Source organism: Stenella coeruleoalba (genome assembly GCF_951394435.1).
Source record: "Stenella coeruleoalba genome assembly, chromosome: 4".
Taxonomy (NCBI): Eukaryota; Metazoa; Chordata; class Mammalia; order Artiodactyla; family Delphinidae; genus Stenella; species Stenella coeruleoalba.
Genome location: NC_137149.1, coordinates 109,925,418 through 109,947,841, shown reverse-complemented (window position 1 = coordinate 109,947,841; position 22,424 = coordinate 109,925,418). Strand labels below are relative to the sequence as shown.

Sequence of the window (22,424 nt, the reverse complement as noted above, 5' to 3'; positions counted from 1 at the left end):
CACTAGCTATCTATTTTACATTTGGTAGAGTATATATGTCAATGTTACTCTCTCACTTCATCCCAGCTTACCCTTCCCCCTCCCCGTCCTCAACTCCTTCTCTATGCCTGTGTCTTTATTTCTGTCCTGCCACTAGGTTCATGAGAACCATTTTTTTTTTAAGATTCCATATATATGCATTAGCATACGGTATTTGTTTTTCTCTTTCTGACTTGCTTCATTCTGTATGACAGACTCCACGTTCATCCACCAATGAGGTTGATCTTTAAGCAGTCTAAATATTTGGACTTAGTTAGTGTTAAATGGGAAAGAGTAGGAGAAGACAGAAATTCTAGGCAAAAAAAAATTTGTCTGAAATGCAGTCCAGTTTGCTGAAAGTAATATAAAACCAAAAGGTAGGTAGGTGTTTCGAGTTAAGGGCTCTGAGCCAAGCAGACAGACTGTATTCTGGCTTTGTCACTAGCTATGTGACCCCAGAGCAAAGGGTTTCACCTCTGTTTTCTCACATGTAATGTAAATACTATCACCTACTGTTTAAGATTTAAAAATGTAAGTAAAGTTGTGCTTGGCATATGGTAAACACTAGATTTTAGGGAACTCCACTCTTCAGATGGGAACCGCTGAAACTTGTGTGTGGGAATAACAGAGAACCAGAGAATCTGCGTTAGAAGAGGACTTTGAGGTCTGACCTCTGTTTCGTGTGTGTGTGTGTGTGTGTGTGTGTGTGTGTGTGTGTGTATCCTCTATTTTTTGACAATTCTATTCCACTGTATTACTAGAAAGCTGTGATCCAAAGTCTACCTCTGTGAGGTAGAAAAGTCTATTTTCTTTTCTGCAAAACAGCTTTTTTAATAGTCAAGGGCAGCTAAAAGGTCTCCCTTTCTCTCCTTTCTCCAGATTGACAGCTTTTTGTAAAATGAAGCATTTAGATTTCAAAGGCCTGATATTTTCCTCTGAATACCCTCCATACCACAGAACTGGGAAGGAAAAAAAAAAAAAGGTCATATTTATATAGGATTGACTCAACAAAGACCTATAATCCATGACCTCAAACCTGCCCTCAAAGAGATAACATTCTAGTTGGAAAAGCAAGAAGTAAAAAGACAAAACAAGTAAGTGCTATCATAGAGGTAAACATAGGATGCCACTGGGCATGGGAAGAGCAACTAACCAGGTCCTCCATGTGTTGATGGTTGTTCAGAGAAGGTTTTTTGGAAGAAATAACATCTGAACTGAATTTTGAAGAATCACACAGGTTTTAGCCAAGTGAATAAGATAAGCTATCACAACAAATGCTCCCTCTCTCAAGGCTTTTCGCTTCTTCTAAAACTTTATATGAGATAACGAACACAATGCATAATATGTACAAAAGCAGTCTATATAATTTGCAAAAATGCTTCTCATGTGATAATTTCTTACATCAATTTCAGACTGTTGTGTTATTTCATAGTTATGGGAAAGCATTTCTAATTGAAGTTTTGACAAGAAAAGCAGTGTAGTCTGATGGGTTAAAAATGAGCTTTTTAGAGTAGACAAACCTGGTTTCAAATATATGCTCTGCACCTTTTCAGCTATTCATTGAGTCAACCAATATTTATTGAATAACTACTGTTATAAATATTCTGCAAATTGCTGGTAACACACAGTATCAGTATTTTAAAAAGGAATTTACTCCATTACTTCTTAATATGGAATCCTTTGTTACTCAGCTCCTAACATAAAGCCTAAAACCACTGATATGTTCCAAGAGTATTTCTCTCATAAAGCATGTAGCTGGCAGAACTGTTTTCTTATGAAAATAAATATGACACGTTCTTGCCCAGATAGGACCAGATATGTACCCACAGGCAAGGCCAAGACTTTCCTCAGGAAGCACTGGCTATCAGTTATCAAGCACATTATTTTATTTTATTTAATCTTCATAATAATCCTGTGTACTAGATTGTTACAGTAATGGGATCCAGTGTAACTTGGCCACTCTTCCCATAAAGAGGTAGACTCCATTTCCCCTCCCCTTGAATCTGGCCTGGTCATGTGACTTACTTTGACCAGTATTTGAGAACTGATGTTGTGAGACTTCCAAGGGTAGCTTTAAGAGACCTCGCAGCTTCCACTCTCACCCTCTTGGAACACTCCCAAGGCCCTGTAAGGAATCCTCAGCTAAACTACTGAATGAGAGGCAGTGTGGAGAGAGACCCAGCCAACAGCTAGATGTGTATGTGAGTCCATTTTAGCCCCACCAACCCCAACTGAGCTGCCAGTTGACTGCACTTGTATGAGTGGGCCCAGACAAGACCAGCAAAATAGCTCAGTAGACCCAAAGCATATTGAGAAATTATAGTTGTTTTACACCACTAAGTTTCTGATTTGTTTACAGAGCAGTAAATAACTAAAGCACCCAATAAGGTGGATACTATTGTTTATCTGCAATTCAGAGCAGAGGAAGTAAATGCTTAGCTTAAGTTTCAGAATCCCGCAAATACATGAAAACTTTATCTCTTCTGATAACTAATAAACTTTTTTTTTTTTTTTCTGTACGCGGGCATTTTTTTTTTTTTTCTGTACACTGTTGTGGCCTCTCCCGTTGCGGAGCACAGGCTCCGGACGCGCAGGCCCAGCGGCCATGGCTTACGGGCCCAGCCGCTCCGCGGCAATGTGGGATTTTCCCGGACCGGGGTACGAACCCGTGTCCCCTGCATCAGCAGGCGGACTCTCAACCACTGCGCCACCAGGGAAGCCCTAATGCACTTATTTTTTTCACCAAAACAAAAAGGAGAGCAGGCATGGAAAAAAAAATATAAGCTAGTTTTACTTTCATCCAAATCTATTAAAATTACATGCAAAACGGATTGAGCTACAAGACATATTCAACTTATTTCCAACCCAGGGATTATTACGTCCATACGTATTTACTAACTGCTTAATAATAATAGTAACAACGACAATCCTATGGCTGTTTCTAAGTGTCAGGTACTGTTCTAAGTGATGTAAGTGTGATATAAGTGCATATACACACACATACTCATTTTGTCCTCAGACAGGATATATATGATCATCCCATTTTCCTGAGAGGGAAATTGCCCCACAAAGTAGTTAAGCCCAAGATACACAGCTAAATTTCCCACTGATAAAGCAGATTACATTTACCACCAGACAAAAACATAAAACAAAGTCAAGGTTTCAGCGGCCAGGTTAGAGCAGTCGTATCCTATTGAATGGATCAAAGTGATCTCAGCCGTCGGGATGTAAATTGGATCAACTTGACAAGCACACTTTAAATAGAATGCATGTTCATTACAAAAAAAAACAAAAAAACAAAAAACAGTGCTGTGAAATCTACAAAGAGAAAACTGACATCTTTCTGTAACTAACACCGCTTGCAGGGCAGGCACATATCACAAATTTTAAGTTGGAGTGCACCTAAGCCTTCCACATAAATTCCGACCAAATTCCTAAACAATCCAGATCCCTGCAAACATCACTACTCTAGACATCCCGACCCATGTTATGGTGACATGCCGCCTACGTGCCCTTCTTCAGAGTTGGTGGCGGAGAGTACCCAAAACACAACCCACAGAAGATGGTTCAAGTGGCTCTGAACGACATGATAGCGGCCATACCTCCTCAGCCCTCTCAGCCTCAAGAAGCCATCTCCCCAGAAAACTCTACACCAAGGTCCCAGAATATAAATTTCCCTTCAACCAAAACGAAAAAAGGGGGGAGCAGGGGCAAAGAGAGGCCACGATTCAGTGTGAGAGGCCGGCAGGCGATGGGAAGGGGCACCAGGGAAGGCTTAGAAGGCCATGGAAGCAGTCGTCCCACAAACCGCGCTTCTAGAATCTTAAGATACAGGAAAGGATGCCATCAGGGACTGCAAACGTTGACAGTCACCCCAGATCTACGGTCCTGAGGGCTCCTTACACAAGGTCCCTTCCAGTTTTCTGCTGCTCCCAACATTTGCCTACACAACCGACCTCAGGCCCGCCCCCTTGGTCATCAGGCCCGCTCCTAGCCTCACATCCGAAAGCCGCCGTCAATCCAAGGAGAACAAGTCTCTGGCTTTACTCTCCACCTCCCAGGCCCCTGGGAAATACTCACTTGCCCGCCAGATCTTTATGAGAGCCGCTCGAATTCATGAGCTGGGCCAAATCCTGTCGCACGGCTGCCGCCATCTTTCTCCCAGCTCAGCGAAGGCTGCGAGGCCTCTCACAGCCAAAAGAAAACGAGTGTAGGCCTCCAGAGTGCGGCTAGAGGGAACCCGAGATGCCACAGAGTAGCGCCTGTGTGGGCCAGACCGCCGAGAGTGGGAGCCTGCGTTAGGCCCGCCCCCAGGGTTGAGTGACGCGAAGCTCCACTCCTCAAGTCCGAGGCCGGCCCGGGCTTCTCTCACAGGCTCAGGCTCGCACGCTCCCACTTCGGATTGGCGGATGAACTCCAAGAGACTGTGTCGCTTGTGCAACCCCAACAAATGCCCGATACGCAAAACTACCGGATTTTCATCAAGTTCCGTGTCTCACGTCTGTGGTTTACCGTTCCTTGTTCTTTAAGGCAGCCCTTAACTACCCGTGGTAAAGAACGAGTTGTTTTTGGTTACAATTCACCACAGACCGGTACTTTTTGTAAAGTACAATAAAAAAGGTCCCCATTCCCCTTCCCGCTCTGCCCCCTTTATATAGGTTGATCATACCTCCCAGTTTGTCCAGGACAGTGCCATTTTCCATCTGTTGTTCTGGAGTAATTATTAATAACATGCCCTTTCACTCTACCAACTGTTCCATTTGGATGACAAATTATATGATCACCTTACCTTGATATGTAATTATATTCATTACTTATGTATCCTTGTAGAATTTGCAATTTTTTTGTCCTTTCTAGCTTTTGCAAAAGATAGCACATTCTGCTCTTGATTTTTTTCTCTTCTTGAAGATTTTACCATGTAAGTCCAGAGAGCTTCCTCATTTTTTAGAGCTGGAGAGTATTCCATATAATGAAGGGATGCCATGGTTCATTTAATCCATATAGCTAGACACTTAAGTTGTTTTTAATCAATCAACCAATGCTGCAATGAATAACCTTGTATGTACATCATTTTATATGTGTACAGGTAGAATACATTCAAGAAGAGAGTCAAAGCTTAGATGTACTTACAATCTTGAAAGATATTACCAAATTGCACTTTATAGGAATGGGACCATTACAAGCAGCAATACATAGGAGTGCAAATTTCTATAGCCTTGCCTACAAAGGATGTTAAACTTTTGAATTTTTGCCACTTTATATGTGAAAAGAAGCATGTTCCCTCTTTTGGGAAGGGGAAAGAAAAGAAGACCAGAACAGGGAAATCCTTTGGGAAAGTAATGTGGTGATTACCCACATCAATTCAGATCTCACTCCATTGTTAAGAACTTAGTCAAATCACCATGCCTGGCAACAATGAGACTGGAAACTTAGTTTCCTTTTCCAGGGAAAAAGGAAAGGATGGTTTTGGAGGGACAGTAGGCAGTCTTTACTGCCATCTGTCCCTCTGACCATAATATCTGTGTGTATCCTTCTTGTAATAGAACACTCATCTCTAAAGAAGAGTGTTCAATTTCCCAATTCAGTTTCTCTAGCAGCTTAAAATCCAGGATGTCTGATGATGCACAACCCTCTCCATCAGGTTGGGATGAAACTTTTCATGGCACTGTAAAACAAATTATCTGCCTCATGCACAAACATGTAATACAAAACAATAGTGGAGCAAGAACAGGAGGAACAGCATAACCACAGTTACAATCCAGAAAAAGTAAGAGTGGGAAACACAGCAGTTACTTGTCCACAGCAATGGTAGAATCCTGGGCAGGAATTATGAACACCCACTACCCTGGTTAGACCCTAGTAGTGCATTTTGAGAGGATCATTGCATTGTTCATTGTATTCTGTGAGCCTGAGCTTTGCCCTCTGAATACAAGTTAACTGGATGTTGGAGAGTAGTCCCTCTTTAGGGAAATGTTTTAGAGCTTGAACAAGTGAGGGCATTTGTAGGCCAGGTTTATCAGTGTTTTTTTTTTAACATAATTTCACTGAATAGTCAGTAAACTCTGTTCGCTTATAGACAGTTTCAGGGGCCAATAATCACACCCAAAGTTTTTTCTAGAAGTAGTCGTTAAATATGCCCTATTTCCTGACTTCCACATGCAGCCCATTCTTAACATCTTAATCATGGCATCCTTGAAATCACCTGAAACAATAAGATTAGGTGTAAAGAGGACTCTATTAGTTTGATTTTTGCTTCAGTTTATCTTTCTTTTCTGATGCTTTTTTATTTACTTGCATTTGCAAAAAAGTCATAATGGGCTCTGAGAGATCTTTAAGCCAAGTCTTCTCTTCTGTTATTTAAATTTATTTATTTATGGCGGCGTTGGGTCTTTGCTGCTGCGCGCGGGCTTTCTCTAGTTGCAGCGAGCTGGGGCTACTCTTGTTGTGATGCGCGGGCTTCTCATTACGGTGGCTTCTCGTTGCGGAGCACAGGCTCTAGGCACGTGGGCTTCAGTAACTGTGGTGTGCAGGCTCAGTAGTTGTGGTGCACGGGCTTAGTTGATCTGCGGCATGTGGGATCTTCCCAGACCAGGGCTCAAACCGGTGTCCCCTGCATTGGCAGGTGGATTCTTAACCACTGCACCACCAGGGAAATCCCTCTTCTGTTATTTAGGTTTACACAAGCAGTTGGCTTTTTCAACTTAGTGAAGCTCCAGAATTTCTGGACATTCTGTTCCCTTTTTACCCTGACTTCAAACTTTACTTGTAATACCTTGCTAAAAGACAAAAAGAAGCAGCCACATACACAAACTGGCTCTTTCCAGATATCTCCACTAGAGCTACAAGCTAGGGAGGGAGGTTGTCTGCCTTTCTAGTTATTGTAGGCAACAATTTTACTAAATTTTTTTGACATGACAAGGCCTCCCCCTTCCAAACTCTTTATTACCCCTGCCCAAGTTCTAAGGGAATACTACATATTTTTAGTTTTTGCTCATAGCATTGAGAAAAACAAACCTGGATGGCACTGGAAGCTTATTCTCTCCCTCTCTCCAGTTGCTTAGCAGGAAAGTTACTAGGCACATCCGAGTTAAGGGAAGTGCACTGATGCTAGTTCTTTTTTACTAGGTAAAAACTTGGATCCTAGCCCCAACATACTGAGTCAAAATTGCCATGTTAACAAAATACCTCTAGTAATTTTGCACATTAAAGTTTGAGTAACAATGCTCTAGCAGATGTCACCACTGGTATATGAGCTCTTCTCATTAAATGCTTATTTAATAAGGCCATTTCTCTGGCCAGGGATCTCCCATTTTCACATAATCAACTAGATGATCTCTACCCCCTCACAATTTCCCTACAAATATGCAAAGGGAGACATCCTAACATCTTTTTCCTAGCACATCTTCCACTCAGCATCCCATGTGCCCAGCTCAAATATGCCTTGCTATAGAAGTAATAGAAAAAAAAAGTATAAGTGAGTGTATGTAGTGCTGTTTTCTGAGCACCAATTGCTTCTCTGAATTTGTTCCATATGTTGTTAGTGCTGTTATCAAAATTGTTCTATAGTCATCTTGTGTGTTTACCAGCCTAGTCCCTGAATCAGCCATTTCTCCAAGAAGCCCTTGTTCCTTTAGTTCCTTTTAGGAATGATAGTTACAGATAACAACCTGTGTGCTAGGGATGCTTACTGCTACTGTGTTGGTCATTGGGAACCTTTTCATAGGATGGATGTAGGATATATATATATAGATATAGATATAGATATAGATATATATCCTACATATATATACACACATACACACACATAATTAAAGATAAAATAACTCATGAGTTCATAGTGATACTTCCAATTCCAATTTAGGTGATTTTACTTAACCTCTTCTGTATTACATCTGTATCTCCTTAATTCCACATCCAAAGTCCTGGTTCACAAGTACATAGAGGATTACAGAATCAGAAAATTCCATAATTATTCATTTAATTCATCCCACATTATACACACAACAGTTTCAGAAAAACAATACTAAAACTAACACCCTCAATACGATTGCTGAGAAGAGTTCAATCTTCTGCTAATCCTCTCCCATTTCCTTTCATTTTTCATAATTGTACTGTAACTATATGATAAGCAAATACAGCCAGTACAAATGGTACTTTCTTCCTTTTAATCCTTATTTAGTCTTAGTTCTATAAATAATACATATTTAATGCTCACTGTCAGCTCTTATATTGATATCTCTCTAGTCCTTTTTGTTGTCTGAAGGTAGTTCTTTAACAGGTTTCTCAGGAAGGGCTCATAGAAGGCATATTCTCAGTAACATCTTCTGCCTTTTATGTTTGAAAGTCAGTTTTGTTAGATATAATCAACCTTGGCTCACTTTTCTTGAGAATCTTGAATGTGGTACTCTATTTTCTTGGGGCATAAAGCATTGCTGAAAAATATCTCATGAGAGTCTAATTTTCTTTTCTTATAAATGACCTACTCTTTTTACCTAGATGTCCCAAATTTATTTTCCTCTAACACCGAGTAATTTTACTAGACTAAGTGTTGGTATTGGTCATTCTGGGTCAATATTCTCAGGTACACAGTGTGCTCTTTTAATATGTAGTTTTAATTTTTTTCAACAACTTTGTCTTTCATTACAATCTCTTGTACCTGCTCTATTTCTTTGGTTTCTTTCTTCAGAAACTACTATTATCTATATGTTAAAACAGAAGATCTACCTATCTTTAGTATTAGTCACCCATCCTCAAAATCTTTTTATTCCTTTTTTCACATCATTTTTATTTTAAAAAATTTCCTCCTTTTCATTCTCTATTTCTCTTAAGGCATTATTTTTCCTTTTTATTTACTCCTGGTTTCCTTCTAGTCTAGTTTTCATTTTGAAAGTAATATTTTTACTTCTAATTCGTTCCTGAATTCCACCGCTCATTCTGGGTATATCTGATTTTATTATGGTATCCTGTCATGTCCTATATCATATTCTTTTCTATTTAGTAATTACCTTCCCTTTTCTGACATTCACTATCAAACACTTTTCCTTTAATAATATATGAGAATAAGTTTTCAGCCATTTCCTTCCTTCTAGACACTTTAGTTCCCCGTTACCTGTTTATTATACCTCAATAAATGAGACTTTTAGAATATTTTCTCTGCTATACCCTTCACTCCTAGTGGAGACTTTCAGAACCTACAGTATTTACTTCTGCCCCTTCTACCTCCACTTAATTCCTAGGTTTCGCTGAGAAAAGTTGGTACTTTCTTTCCATTTCACCAAGTTTTTTGTTTTGCTTTGCGGTATGTCTCTTCTATTTTAGGAATCCTTAATTTACCACTGTGTTATAATTCCCACATTGTCATTATTCACTTACATTACTATATAATAAATTCAAGGTGAATTACTCACCACAAATTTCCTTTCTCTTCATCTTCCCTATCTTGATATGAGGTGTCTGTTCTGATTGTTTTATTGTTTGGTAGTATTTACTATTTTTTCTTTTTTTTTTTTTTTTTTTTTTGCTGCACCTGCGCAGCTTGTGGGATCTTAGTTCCCTGACCAGGGATTGAACCCGCGCACTCTACTTGGCAGCAAAAGCACGGAGTCCTAACCATTGGACCGCCAGGGAATTTCCTGTTCGTATTTACTCTTAAGTAGTCACTCAGATGCTGTGCATGGCTAACAAACTTGTGAATCTGTGTACATTCACAAATATCTTTCTGTCATCCTGACAGTTAAATGGGATTTTGTCTGAGCTGCCGTCCTTTTCCCTCAGTGACCTGCAAATGTTATTCCACAGTTTTCTAGCTTCCAGGATTTCAGATAAGTTCAGTGCCAGTGATTTCTCTCTCTCCCTCTCTCTCTTCCCCTTCCTCTTTTTTCCTTCCTTTCTCCCTCCCTCCTTCCCTCCCTCCCTCCTCCATTCTCTCTCTCCCTGTTTTTCCCTTTCTCTCTCTTTCTTTCTTCTCTTTGAGAGACTAAATATGCAAACCGGCAATGGCAAGACCATATATGAAAATAAAACTCTGACCCACAATCTGTAGCAACCAGTCCAAAAAATCAACTCACTATCTGCAGCAACCCTTCTAGGATCCAAACAACAACTCCTGTAGCCATCAGCCCAAAACAGCCACTACCTGATCAATAACTACCAGATTCCCGAGTAATTTAATTTCTAATTTAATTTAGTTTAGTAATTTAATTTCTAATTTAATTTCTAATTAACTTCTAATTTATGACTAACCAGAGAAGGACAAATATGCCCCCTTACATGGGATACCCCACTTCAAGCTAGGCTAATTACAACCCCCTCAGGTCCACAGCCTCCAATCAGGGAACATTTAAATTCCTTTTTTTCCACTATAAAGCTTTCTCTGCCTGCCTCTGACTCGCTGTCAAACACAAGTGATGGTGACCAATTCCCTTGCTAGAGAGAGTTCTGAATAAATAGCTTTTACTTGTTGTCATCTGGTTGGTCTTCCTGTCTATTTCCAACTTTCTTCCTCCTTTTTCTCCCCTGCCCCTCCTCTCCCTCTTCTTCCCCTCCCCCACCTCCGTGTCCTCCCCATTGTTCTTCTTGTTTTTCCTATTCTTTTTGTAGGAAACTTGTTCTTTCCACCTGGAAGTTTTTAAGATATTTTCTTTACAGGAATTTCCCTCAAATGTGCCTAGGTGTGTCTTTTTTCATTGATCTTACCTGAAATTCAGTGACCCCTTTTATCTGCAAATGCAAATCTATCTTTAGGTCAGGGAAATTTTCTAGTATTATTTGTTTAATATTATCTTCCTTTTATCGTTTCCTTTGTTTCCTTCTGGAACTCCAACTAGTCATATATCAGGTCTCTTGGGTTTATCTTCAAAGTGACTTGCCTTTTTCTTCATAATTTCTCTCTTTATATTTTCGCTCTGTTTTGAGATATCTTTTCCACTTTTCAGGCCACTTAGCAAGATTCAGTTCTCCTTCAATATATCTTCAACGTTGTATTTTAAAAATCATGATTTTCATATGTCTACTTGTGTAAAAATGTTATAGCTGCTTTATTTATAATAGCCCCAAGTGAAAACAAAAAAAGTTGTCAGGAAAGTGGGTAGACAAAGTGTGATATATTCATTCAATAGAACACTACTCAGCATCAAAAAGAAAAACTGCAGATACATGCAACAATGTGAATGAATCTCAAAAACAATATGTTGAGTGAAAGAAACCAGACGTTAAAAAAATACATGTAATAAGGTTCCATCTCATGAAGTTATGAATTAGAAAAAACTAATCTATGATGATAGAAAATCAGAAAGTGCTTGAGGAGGAGGAAATGGAGAAAGGTAGGAATTTACTGGGAAGTAGCAGGAAGTGGAGGTGACGGAAATGTGCCATATGTTGGTAGGCGTGTGGGTTACATGGGGTGTATGGATTTATCAAAGTTTATCAAAGTATACATTTACGATCTATGCATTTCACTGAGTGTAAAACCTTAATTTAAAAAGGGAACAAAATCATGCTTTTTGTTCCATAGTCTTGTGTGTATGTTTTGAATTTAGTCTTCTTGAATGCTTTTATTTATGTATTTTTTGTATTTATTTACAGTTAAGGTGTCTTCTGTCTTCTCTACTAGTTTCAAAGGCTAGTGCTCTTCCAGCCTCAGAGGAAGAGATGCTCGAACACAACTGTTATGCTTCCCCAAAACTCCCTCTGGTATCAAGATGACCAACAGATCCTCTTAGTAATAGTGTCCAGGTAGGTCTTATCCTTCCACCTGGAGGTCCATGCATCTTCACAGGCTACACTCTCTTCACTATCTAGTGTGTTCTGATACTCTTACCTTGCTATCTCTAGATTCCCTGTAACCTGAGGCTTCATTTGTGCCATCTAGTGCCCACCATGTCTTTCTGCTTGTTCCCTTGTGTTCATATTTCAAGTGGGCTCATATAGTTGAAAGTGAGTGAAAGAGATGTGCTAGCTTGATTGACTTCTATAAACCACCCAGTACCCAGAACTATGTTCTTTGTATTAAGTAATCACTCAAAAAATACTTGTTAAATTGAGTAAAGAACATAGTTGGATAAATAGGAGACCTAGAAAATCCCAGCATCATTGAATGTGCTGGTGTTTCCATCTAAATCTCCCTTCTCTGGAGGTGGCACTAAAATCAAGGAGTATGTAAATCCAAAGGCTGAGTAAGAACTAATGCGGGTAAGGTGGAGAAGATTATCCAAATCTGCCACCAACTGTGGCAACAACCAGAAGCAGATATTAAACTCGAGTCATAAAGCAAGAGTTCTGAGAGCTAGTAAGACAAATAGGAAGGGGTGGGTTAAGAGAGTAAGTAGAAGGACTATCCTGGGTAAAACTTGTGATAAGCACTGTGGTCCAACAATAGAGACCGTCTGACTCTCTTAATAAAATAACACCTGGAGGACTTCCAGCTTCTGCCTAGCTGGAGGGAGCTGCAAAAAAGCATTGCTCCCTCCACACAACAATAATCTAGGTAATCTATAAAATCATAATTTTTTATTAAGCCAATCAAAGATCTGAGGTCATAGGGCAACCCACTAACTTGAAATCTAAGGAAAGACAGGTGCTTCTAAACACAGATGAGATGCAGGCACTGTGTCATCTATGGCAGAGCATGGGAAGGAAGATGGGGCAGCCATACAAACAGGAAGGAAGAATTCTGCTAAATTTTTAAATAAATTGCTAAAGACTGAGTGTGGGCTGGCATGCTTGTAGAACACCATAGAAGCCACAGTCATGAAAGGAGTCACAACTATTCACAGGCTCTTCTCCAGAGACCACCACTGGGAAGCCAGGACAAAGATTGGGGACAGGGTGGTAGGTAAGGAAAAGACTCCTGGGTCCTTCAAGCCTAGAGGAGAGGAGTGGCTGCCATTGCAGGAAAGGCAGGAAGAAACCCAGACACTTCTCCCCCAAGGAACAAAAGACTTAAATTGATGGGAGAAGGCAGCAAGCCCTGTTGTTCCCCAAGGCACCAGTAAAGATCCATTGCAGCTGGAAGAATAGGAAAAATGAAAAGAAAAGAAAAAAATCCCCAAACCTCTAATCCCAGGGAAGAGACTGGAAACTGTTTACTCTTAGAGGTCATAATGCTCTGGGAGGGTCTGGATTACCCAGACCCAGGGACACAGAGCCTGTCTAAGAATGAAGTTGGAACAGGACCACAGAGACACTGTCTTCCTTCCCCATCACTACAACCATTCTAGTAAGCACCAAGTAACAAGCAGGTTACTGCTGGGAGAAAGGCATGAGCTTAGAGTGACCCCCTCTGAGTGGTAAGAGCATAGAAAGCCTAAAGCTGAAAGTGGAATATCAGCACTGAGAAAAAACTTTAGCAAACCCGCCCCAACTCTAAGCACAAAATAACTTTAGAGGAATTTGAAAATGATGATGCACTGAAGGTAACCATAGCAACAATAAAACCCAAGCCCAGTTCAACTCCTGACTAGAATAACTAAACCTCTTACACTAACAGCTTAGCAGAAAAAGATGCATGCCCATTTTAAAACATAAATAATATTTATCTCCATCTCTCCTGTCTGCACACAAGGTCCAGCATCCAATCAGTAATTATGAGAAACACACATACACACACACACTCACACAAACACACACCACTTTCAAGAGACAAAACAATCTAGAGATGTTGAAACTATCTGACAGGGAGTTTAAAATAATTATGATCAATATGTTAAAGTCTCTAATATAAAATGTAGGTAACATGAATGAACAGATGAAGAATGAACAGAGAGGTGGAAAGTAAAAGAAAATATAAAAAGGAAATGCTAGAAATAAAAAGACATGTCAACAAAGATGAAGAATGCCTTTAATGAGCTCATGAATAGACTCAACACAGCCCAAGGAAAGAATCAGGGAACTTGAAGACAGATCAATAGAAAGAACCCAAAGTAAGAATCAAAGAGTAAAAAGAATGTGTAGGTAGAAGAGTGTGGGGTGGGTAGAGCATCCAAGGACTGTGGGACAAAGTGATCCAAAGTATGTATAACTGGAATCCAAGAAGCAGAAGAGAGAAAGGATAAGGCAGAAGAAAAATTTGAAGAGATAACAGCTGAGAATTTTCCCAAAACTATGAAAGATATCAAACATATCAAACTGTACATCCAGAGAATCTCAGAGAGCTCCCCAAAGGATAAAACACTTATACACACACACACACACACACACACACACACACACACACACACTCCTAGACACATAATATTCAAACTACTGAAAGCCAAAAATAAAGAGAAAAATCTTAAAGGTTTCTGGGGGGGGGGCACATTACATGCAGAGGAATTAAAACAGACTTATAGTCACAAATTATGTGATTCAGAAGACAATGGAGTGACGTGTTGGTAACGTAAGGAGTCTGGACTTTACATTTTAATGGTTTTCCCTTGAGGTGTACCTTCCCTTTGGGGATAATTCACTAAACACTATCATTCCCATAAAAGAGAAATGAAAAGCCACTGCTCCCCCATAACATTCTGACACCCATGTGGACACTGACTTTGCCTTTAATTTACCTCAGGAGTGGTGAATAATGGAACTATTCAGTAATGGTTAATAAGATCTTACTCAAGGCTTGGGGAGAGCAGAAGGAAATTACACATATGTGATATGGTGGACCTAACACTGGTATGGTGCTCAGGGAAGGTAGGCCTTTCTTCATCCCCCGAGGTATATCATGGTTGATCTAGGCAGGAGTCTGCAAACATTTTCTGTTAAGAGCCAAATAGTATTTTAGATATCGTGGGCCACATATGGTATCTTTGCTTCTTCTTCTCCTTCTCCTTCTTTTTGCATTTAAAAATGTAAAAGACACAAAAACATTCTTAGCTTGTAGGCCTAACAGAAACAGGCCATGGGCTGCATTCAGCCTGTGAGTCTTAATTTGCTGACCCCTACTCTAGGCCATTTATGGTAATTCCATTTCCTTTTGCTAGTGAATGGTTTAAGAAGACATATATGGTCTGGGTCTGACCAGTGCATCATGATGGGAAGTCTTCTGGGGGACTTACCTTGCAGATAAAAAGTGGTGCATGGGAAGAAATACCCTTCCTCTGTGGCTGATATTTGTGTGTGGTGTGTATTATGTCTATGTATGGTACTAAGTGACAGCCACTGGAAGGCAAGCCTACAATCTAAGACAACACCCTGAGACTGGTGGTGTGGAAAGGAGGAATGAGCCAGGATCTTTGATAATATCTTTTCTCTGCTGAATTATCCTGGGAAAGCCTATTTCTATACTATTTATTTTATGAGCTGTGCAGACAGTTATGAAATATATAAGCTACTTTTACTTGCAGCTGAAAGCAGCCTAGTTAACTGTAGCTAGTAAGTTACAACTATGTAGCAGATAGCTTTGTGGGTAGCTTTGTGAGTTCACAGGTCCCAGGCCAGAGCCAACTCTAGAATTTTTACATTGGAAGAAAAAAGAATAGCAGTTTAACTGGAATAAGGAGGTTAATGCTGTATAGGTATAGCAATTTACAAAGGACTGAAGAGTCATTTGTATTTGTTTTTAAAAGGGGTGTTTTCATGGAGATTGTAAAGTATTAAAGCATTCTGATCTCCTCCCTAAACACCTGTTTAGGCCGATGTGCAAGGTGTCTTCTTGTGCTGGTTTGGATCAATACTCCCAATTCTTTATTCCCTCTTTGTACTAGAATTTGTACTACATCTACACCCTGTGCCATGTACCTTTGCAGTACCTCTCACTAGAGTACCAAGGAATACATATCCTCCATCTCATTGGTGCTGGGCTTGGCAGTAGACTTGTTTTGGCCAATGAAACATAAGCAGAAGTGACAGTGTGCCAGTTGGTTGAGGGGGAGGGGTAGCCTTAAGAAGGATATCATGTTTCCACTCATTTTTTGTTGTGTTCCTGTGATCGACTAGAAGAGCATGCCCTAGGTAGCTAATGCCGTATCAGCTTGGGCCCAGAATTAAGATATATGGAATAGATGGGAACCCAACCAAAAGCCTGGGCTCCAACCTGGCCTACCTGAGCCCAGCCTAGATCAATTCATACAAATCATGAGAAAAATAAATGCTTGTGGTTATAAGCCATGAAGAATTTTAAGATGTTTTACAATTAAAACAAAAAACAGAACATCAAACAGTCCCTCTGGAGGCAGACTTTTCTTTCCCCGACTAGGTGGAAAGGTGGGCACATTCCTTCAAACACATTAAACTCTTCGTGTCCAAGTCCAAATAAGTAAGGCTGAGAGAAAGGAAGTACCTCCCTCTCTCCGTGTGAGCCCTTCTTGCAAGTTCCCATATGCTGTCTCAAGATGTGCCTCCTAGGATGACTGATACTGGCAATATCTACTTCCTCCAAGGGAAAACCCTGCTCTTAACCACAGGGATGGTTATACCCCTAGCAGGACAAGTACATCAGAACGTTACAGAGGAGCCCCTATTTCTATCCTTTTAATTAGAAAGACAAAAATGACTATTAAGGAGGCCAAGAAATCATAAAGCCAGAGGAAAAGTAAATGAATGCTGCCTGACACCAACAGATGATTTTAGTGGTTAATTTTATTTTTTTAGGTGGTTTGACATTATTAATCACATCCTGCACCATAAGTGAAAAAACCTGGAGTGTGTTCAAAGTGATACTGATCTACATTTCCTTATTCCAAACCCTTGGGTACCAATGTGTTTTGGAATTGAAGATATTTTGGATTTTAGATGGCACATGCACAAATTTTAAGAATTGTCTTTTTTTTTTCTTTTAAAACCAACTTTAGGGACCTCCCTGTTGGCTCAGTGGTTAGGAGTCTGCCTGCCAATGCAGGGGCCACAGGTTCGATCCCTGATCCAGGAAGATCCTGCATGCTGCAGAGCAACTAAGCCCCTGTGCCACAACTACTGAGCCTGCGCTCTAGAGCCCGCGAGCTGCAACGACTGAGCCCGTGTGCCACAACTACTGAAGCCCACACTCCTAGAGCCCATGCTCTGCAACAAGAGAAGCCACCGCAATGAGAAGGCCGTGCACCACAACGAAGAGTAGCCCCCACTCGCTGCAACTAGAGAAAGCCTGTGCTCAGCAACAAAGACCCAATGCAGCCAAAAAAACAAAAACAAAAACAAAAACTTTAATGGCGTATAATTTACATACAATAAAACACATCCGTTTTAAGTGTACCCAATGAGTTTAGGCCATTGTATATATCCTTATTATTTTTTCAGGGTGGAATAGTTTTTTTTAATTAATTTTTTAAATGTATATACCCTTATGTAACCAATACCACAATCAAGGTCAAAAACATTCCCATCACGAAAGATAGGATCAAAAGAATGTATGTAAATAATGTTAAATTAAATATATACACATTCTGGGAAGGGTACCTGCTGGGGAGCAAGCCTGAGTGGGAGATTACTTTGGCTATGTAAGGTACTTTTTTTGTTTGTTTGTTTTGCCATATTGATGTGTAACCTTTATCAAAATAAAAATGTTTAACTTGTAAAAAGAAAAAATTCCCATCACCTTGGAAAGCTCCTTCCAACCCCTTTAGCCTTTAACAAGCTCCATAGTGAAACACACTCATGTTTCTGCACTGATATATATTCACACTAAATGTTCTAGAGACTATTAATACCTTATGTCATATTGATTTTCCTACTGAATGAGTTTGTCATAAGCTTCCAGAAATTTTTCAGTTTTCAAAACATTTTGTATTTTAAAATTGTTGATAAGGGGTTATGGATCTGTTACAAAAGAGTTATGTGATGATGAAAAATAAATAAAGGTGATAATTACACTTGTATAGATTTATACATGATAGTTGCTTTACAGAGACATCCTGGATTTATGACAAAGGAACTAAAGAGCAAAGGAACGTCTAAATAATCTTTTGGAACTAATATATTTTAAGAAAATTTTATTAACTAGTGTGTACTTTGTATCTAGCAGTATATCTGGCACATAATAGGTGCCCCATAGTACATTTTGTTTTTTCTTCTATGCAACTCATACCTCTATACAATCTTTTTATTTTTTGTATTGATATCTTCTTCAGAAACTCTATTTATTTAAAATCTCTAATTTTTTCCTACTAGTTTTTGACTGTCACTTCCTATAGAACTGTGCTGTCCAATGCTGTAGTCATTGGCGACATGTGGCTATTTATTTATTTTTAATTAATTTATTTTATTTTATTTATTTTTGGCTGCGTTGGGTCTTTGTTGTGGTGCGCGGGCTTCTCACTGCGTTGGCTTCCTTGTTACGGAGCATGGGCTCTAGGTGCGCGGGCTTCAGTAGTTGTGGCACACGGGCTCAGTAGTTGTAGCTTGCGGGCTCCAGAGCACAGGCTTCAGTAGTTGTGGCGCATGGGCTTTGTTGCTCTGCAGCATGTGGGATCTTCCCTGATCAGGGCTCCAACCCGTGTCCCCTGCGTTGGCAGGCGGATTCTTAACCACTGTGCTGCACCACCAGGGAAGCCCCGACATGTGGCTATTTAAATTTAAATTAATGACGATGAAATGAAATGAAAATTTCGTTCCTTATCCACACTAGCCACATTTCAGTTGCTTGACAGGCACAGGTGACTAGCGGCTACTATATCAGACAGAGTGGATATAGAACAGTTCTACCATAGTGGAACATTCCATTGGATAGAGCTGCTCTGTCTTGTTTACCACTTTATTCCCAGTGTCTTGTCAGTGCTTAGGATTTGGTAGATGATCAACACATACTTGCTGAATAAATGCTTTTAGTTCATCTAGGAAAGCTGTCATGCAAATATAAACAGATTCTGTTTTGTTTGAACAGCAGTGGTTCTTAGGAGCTAAAAATGCTCTCCTTGAAAAAGTAAAAAATTACATTATATTTTAGACTGTATTGTAGCTTAGATTATTATTAGTTTTCAGTCATGAGCTCTTACCATATACCAGGCACTATTCAAAGTGCTTTACACATAGTACCTCATTAATCTTCACAACAACCTTATGATGATACTTTATTCCCAATTTACACATGAGGAAACAGAGGTTCAAGAGGAAAGTAACTTGCTTAGGTTCACACAGCTATTAAGTGGCAGGGCCAGAATTTGGATCCAGGCAGTCTGGCTCCAGAGGCCAAACAGTTAACCACAACACTGAGCTCTTTGTGATTATTTTTAATAAGGACAATTTTGTCTCTTCTTTCCACTATTTCAAGCTTTTTTTTAAACGTTCTTATTTAATTGCATTTAGCTAGGACGCCCTGAAAAATGTTAAATAGCTACTATAGCCCTGCATCCTTGTGGGTCCCTGATTTTTTAAAAAGAATATTCATTTATTTATTTATTTGGCTGCACCGGGTCTTATGCGGCACTCGGGGGCATGCGGGATCTAGTTCCCTGACCAGCGATGGAACCCGGGCCCCCTGCATTGGGAGGGCAGAGTCTTTATCGCAGAACCACCAGGTTAGTCCCTGGATCTGTGATTTTAACGAGAGTACTTCTGCCATTTTACTCTAATGCATGATATTACTGTCATTTTTTTATAATTATCTTGATCCAATTAAGGAACTGTTCTTTTATTTCTAGCTTACTAAGAAATTTTTAAAATTCAGAAATGGCTGTTGAATGTTATATGGTACATCTCTAGAGAATATCATTTGGCTTTTCTCCTTTACTTTAATAAATGTCATGAGTAGATTTCTTAATGTTAAACCACCATTCTTTGTTATGGTGTGAATTCTTTTTACTACCACGTTACTGGATTTTATGTCTTAATACTCAATTTTGTCTTTTTAACAAAGTCATGGTGAGAATAGAAGAATTTTCCTTTTTTTTTGGTGCTCTTTGCCTTGGGTTTTGGTAACCAGTTTATGCTAGCCTTGTGGAATAAGTTGAGAAATTTTCTCCTTCTGAAGGTGATTCTTTGTTTCCCTAGATTCCAGCCGGATTTGGGTACCCCATCTCACTCTCTTCTTCCTTCCAGAGGTGCCCCACAAGTACCACCCATCATTTAACCACTTTTTTTTTTTTTAACTGCCAAGGCCCTTTTCTTTTCTTTCTTTCTTCCTTTAATTTTTGGCCGAGTGGCTTGTGGGATACTAGTTCCCCGAGTAGGGATGGAACCCAGGCCCCCTGGGGTGCAAGCATAGAGGCCTAACCACTGGACCACCAGGGAATTCCCACCACCAGGATGTTTTCTTACACCAGCTCTCAAAGCTTCTCATAAACTGGACTCACCTACTGATCCTCAATAAAGCCTGTGTATCATGCAGGTTTCTCACATTCCTTGCACAGGCTCCAGACCTTCCGGCTACCAAGCCTTTGCTAATTTCATGCCACTTGCCTTGCTAAATCCTAACCATAGAGTTTGAGGTGGAAGGTATGGGGTGCTGTTGATTATGGTAAAATAGAACTAACATTTGAGGCAGAGACTGTGTGTAGCTGCTTGACACCTCTCACTTTATATGATCCTCAGGATCTTGGAAAGCTATGTTATTTTTCTTTTGTAGATGGGAAAAGAAACTTGATAAATGTTATACACTTTAGTGGAGGTGCCAGTATTTAAAACTAGGACTGCTTAACCCAAAATGATTGTTGCTTCCACTACAGCATGTCTCACCTCCTCCTTTGTGTTCCCAGGTTACAGTCTCTCACGTTGACCTGCAGGTCCTCCGTGCTTCACTAGCAATTACAAACTGTACCACACCATTTTATACTACGTATATACTCTTTTGTATTTTCTATTGTTTCCTCTGTAGTCTTCTCATACAGGGCAGTTATTCACTGAATCTCTGCCTGTTTATCCGACTCCAAATTTGGGCATCTTTTCTTACCTTATAAAAAGAATACCGGGAAAAATAAAAGTAAAAGGTTACCAAATACAAAGAATTTTGATTGTGTTAGTCTTGACTGTATACCGTAAAAAAAGTCCCTTTCAAAATAAGTTTAACTCTGCGTGGTCTTCCAGGGGCTTTTTTAGCGACCCCCGCAAAATCAGTGCCTAAAAAACAAAGAGATTTGGCATTTGTGATTACTGATCACTTCCCCACCCAAGAACATCAAACAACGGCAAGATGCTGGAAATCGCACCTACAGCACAGACTTCCTAACAAGGAAAGCTAGAAGATAACACACTCCCTCCCAAGCTCGTGCGCGACCCTGCCTTCCCCCTCCCAGCTTCAGCTGGATGGAACATTCCGTGCGAAAGCTTTGACAGAGCGCACACTCGGAGTCACGTGGAGCAGGAGCGTACTCGCGGCCGCCTTGCGGGATGACGCTAGCTAGGGTTGCCAAGGGGCGGGGCAAGGCGCCGCGGAAAGGGCGGGGAGAAGGAAGCCGTGGAGGCGGGGCGGGCAGAGTGGAGGGGCGGGCGGAGAGGGGCGCGCGGGAGGGGAGGGCCCAGCGTATTATGGGATGCGGCGGTGGAATGGCGCTGGGCGCGTGATTTTGAACAAACCCGGGTCTGTGTCTTGGAGGCGCCGCCGCCGCCGCGGCTGCGGGGAGCCCAGAGATCGCGGCGTGAGAAGGAGGCGGCGGCGCCGCCGGCTTTGGTGAGTGTCAGCCCCCGGGGTGGGGGCCTCTCGGCAGGCGGGCGGGAAAGGGGGCGCTGCGGGTGGTGGCGCGGGCGGAGGGCGCCGGACCGCCCCCTCCGGGAGCCCGGGCTAGTGGGTAGTGGCGGAGAGCGGGAACCTGCAGTCTGGGGGACGCCGCGCCGCATCCCTGGGCCGCAGGGGGAGGGAGGATCCTCCGGGCTCGGCCCCTTCCCGCCGGCACTCGGGAGGGCGGCTGTCACCCAGCGGGGCCGGCGCTCTGCCGGCAGCCCGCCCTTCCCGGCGGTCTGGAGGAAGGGCTCCCGCGGCTGTTGACACGCACACTGCGCGGTCCGAGGAGCCCCCGTGTCGGCCCCGGGTTTCTGGGAACCGGTTTTGCTGCTGTGTCATTTTGTACCAGCTCCTCCTTTCCCTACTGCCCGCCGCCCCGTTCTTCCTATGCCCCTTTGTATGGTGTCTTCTTCGTGTATGTCCGTTTTCCTCGCGAAGCCCACCAGTCAAATGTCACAATGTTCCCGAGGTGCACGGGGGAAGGGAGCGGGCCAAGACTTAGCTTGGCCAACCAACGGTAAACACCAAGCAGAGTGGGGGTGAACAGGGCTGGCCGTGGGGAAATAAAGTTTAAAGATAAAGAAATTGGGAAGACTTAATACTCTCAGAGTCTAGCAGGCTGCATATAGAAACGGCGACTGGGCTGGGTGATAGTACTTGTTTAAGCCTGAAGCTACCGACTTTTATATGGAGTTGTCATTCAAGCAAGGTAAGGAAATTAAATGCCTTTTTTCAACTTCTGCCTTTCTCTTTTTAAACTAACTTTTAAAAAAGGCGGTAGAGTGGCTCTGTTCGAAACCTTGAAATTCAATTTGCTCATTTCAGACAGGTCTTTCAGAGC

At 41.2% G+C, this 22,424-nt stretch overlaps 2 protein-coding genes across 4 annotated transcripts in view; one reads left to right on the top strand and one right to left on the bottom strand.

Annotated features, from left to right (window-relative positions):
* COPS4 (COP9 signalosome subunit 4) overlaps window positions 1–4,278 on the bottom strand; it is a 36,960-nt gene extending 32,682 nt beyond the window's left edge. Inside the window, exon 1 of one of the 2 annotated variants that reach the window (XM_079920654.1) lies at window positions 4,099–4,278. In XM_079920654.1, coding sequence (XP_079776780.1) covers window positions 4,099–4,172 — 74 coding nt within the window. In that variant the 5' untranslated portion in view covers window positions 4,173–4,278. The remainder of the gene's footprint in view (window positions 1–4,098) is intronic. The other variant, XM_079920653.1, reaches the window with a different exon arrangement.
* A 17,122-nt stretch (window positions 4,279–21,400) lies between these two features.
* LIN54 (lin-54 DREAM MuvB core complex component) overlaps window positions 21,401–22,424 on the top strand; it is a 76,214-nt gene continuing 75,190 nt past the window's right edge. For both annotated transcript variants that reach the window (XM_079920591.1, XM_079920588.1), the window contains exon 1: window positions 21,401–21,532. The gene's annotated coding sequence lies outside the window, so the exon portion shown is untranslated. The remainder of the gene's footprint in view (window positions 21,533–22,424) is intronic.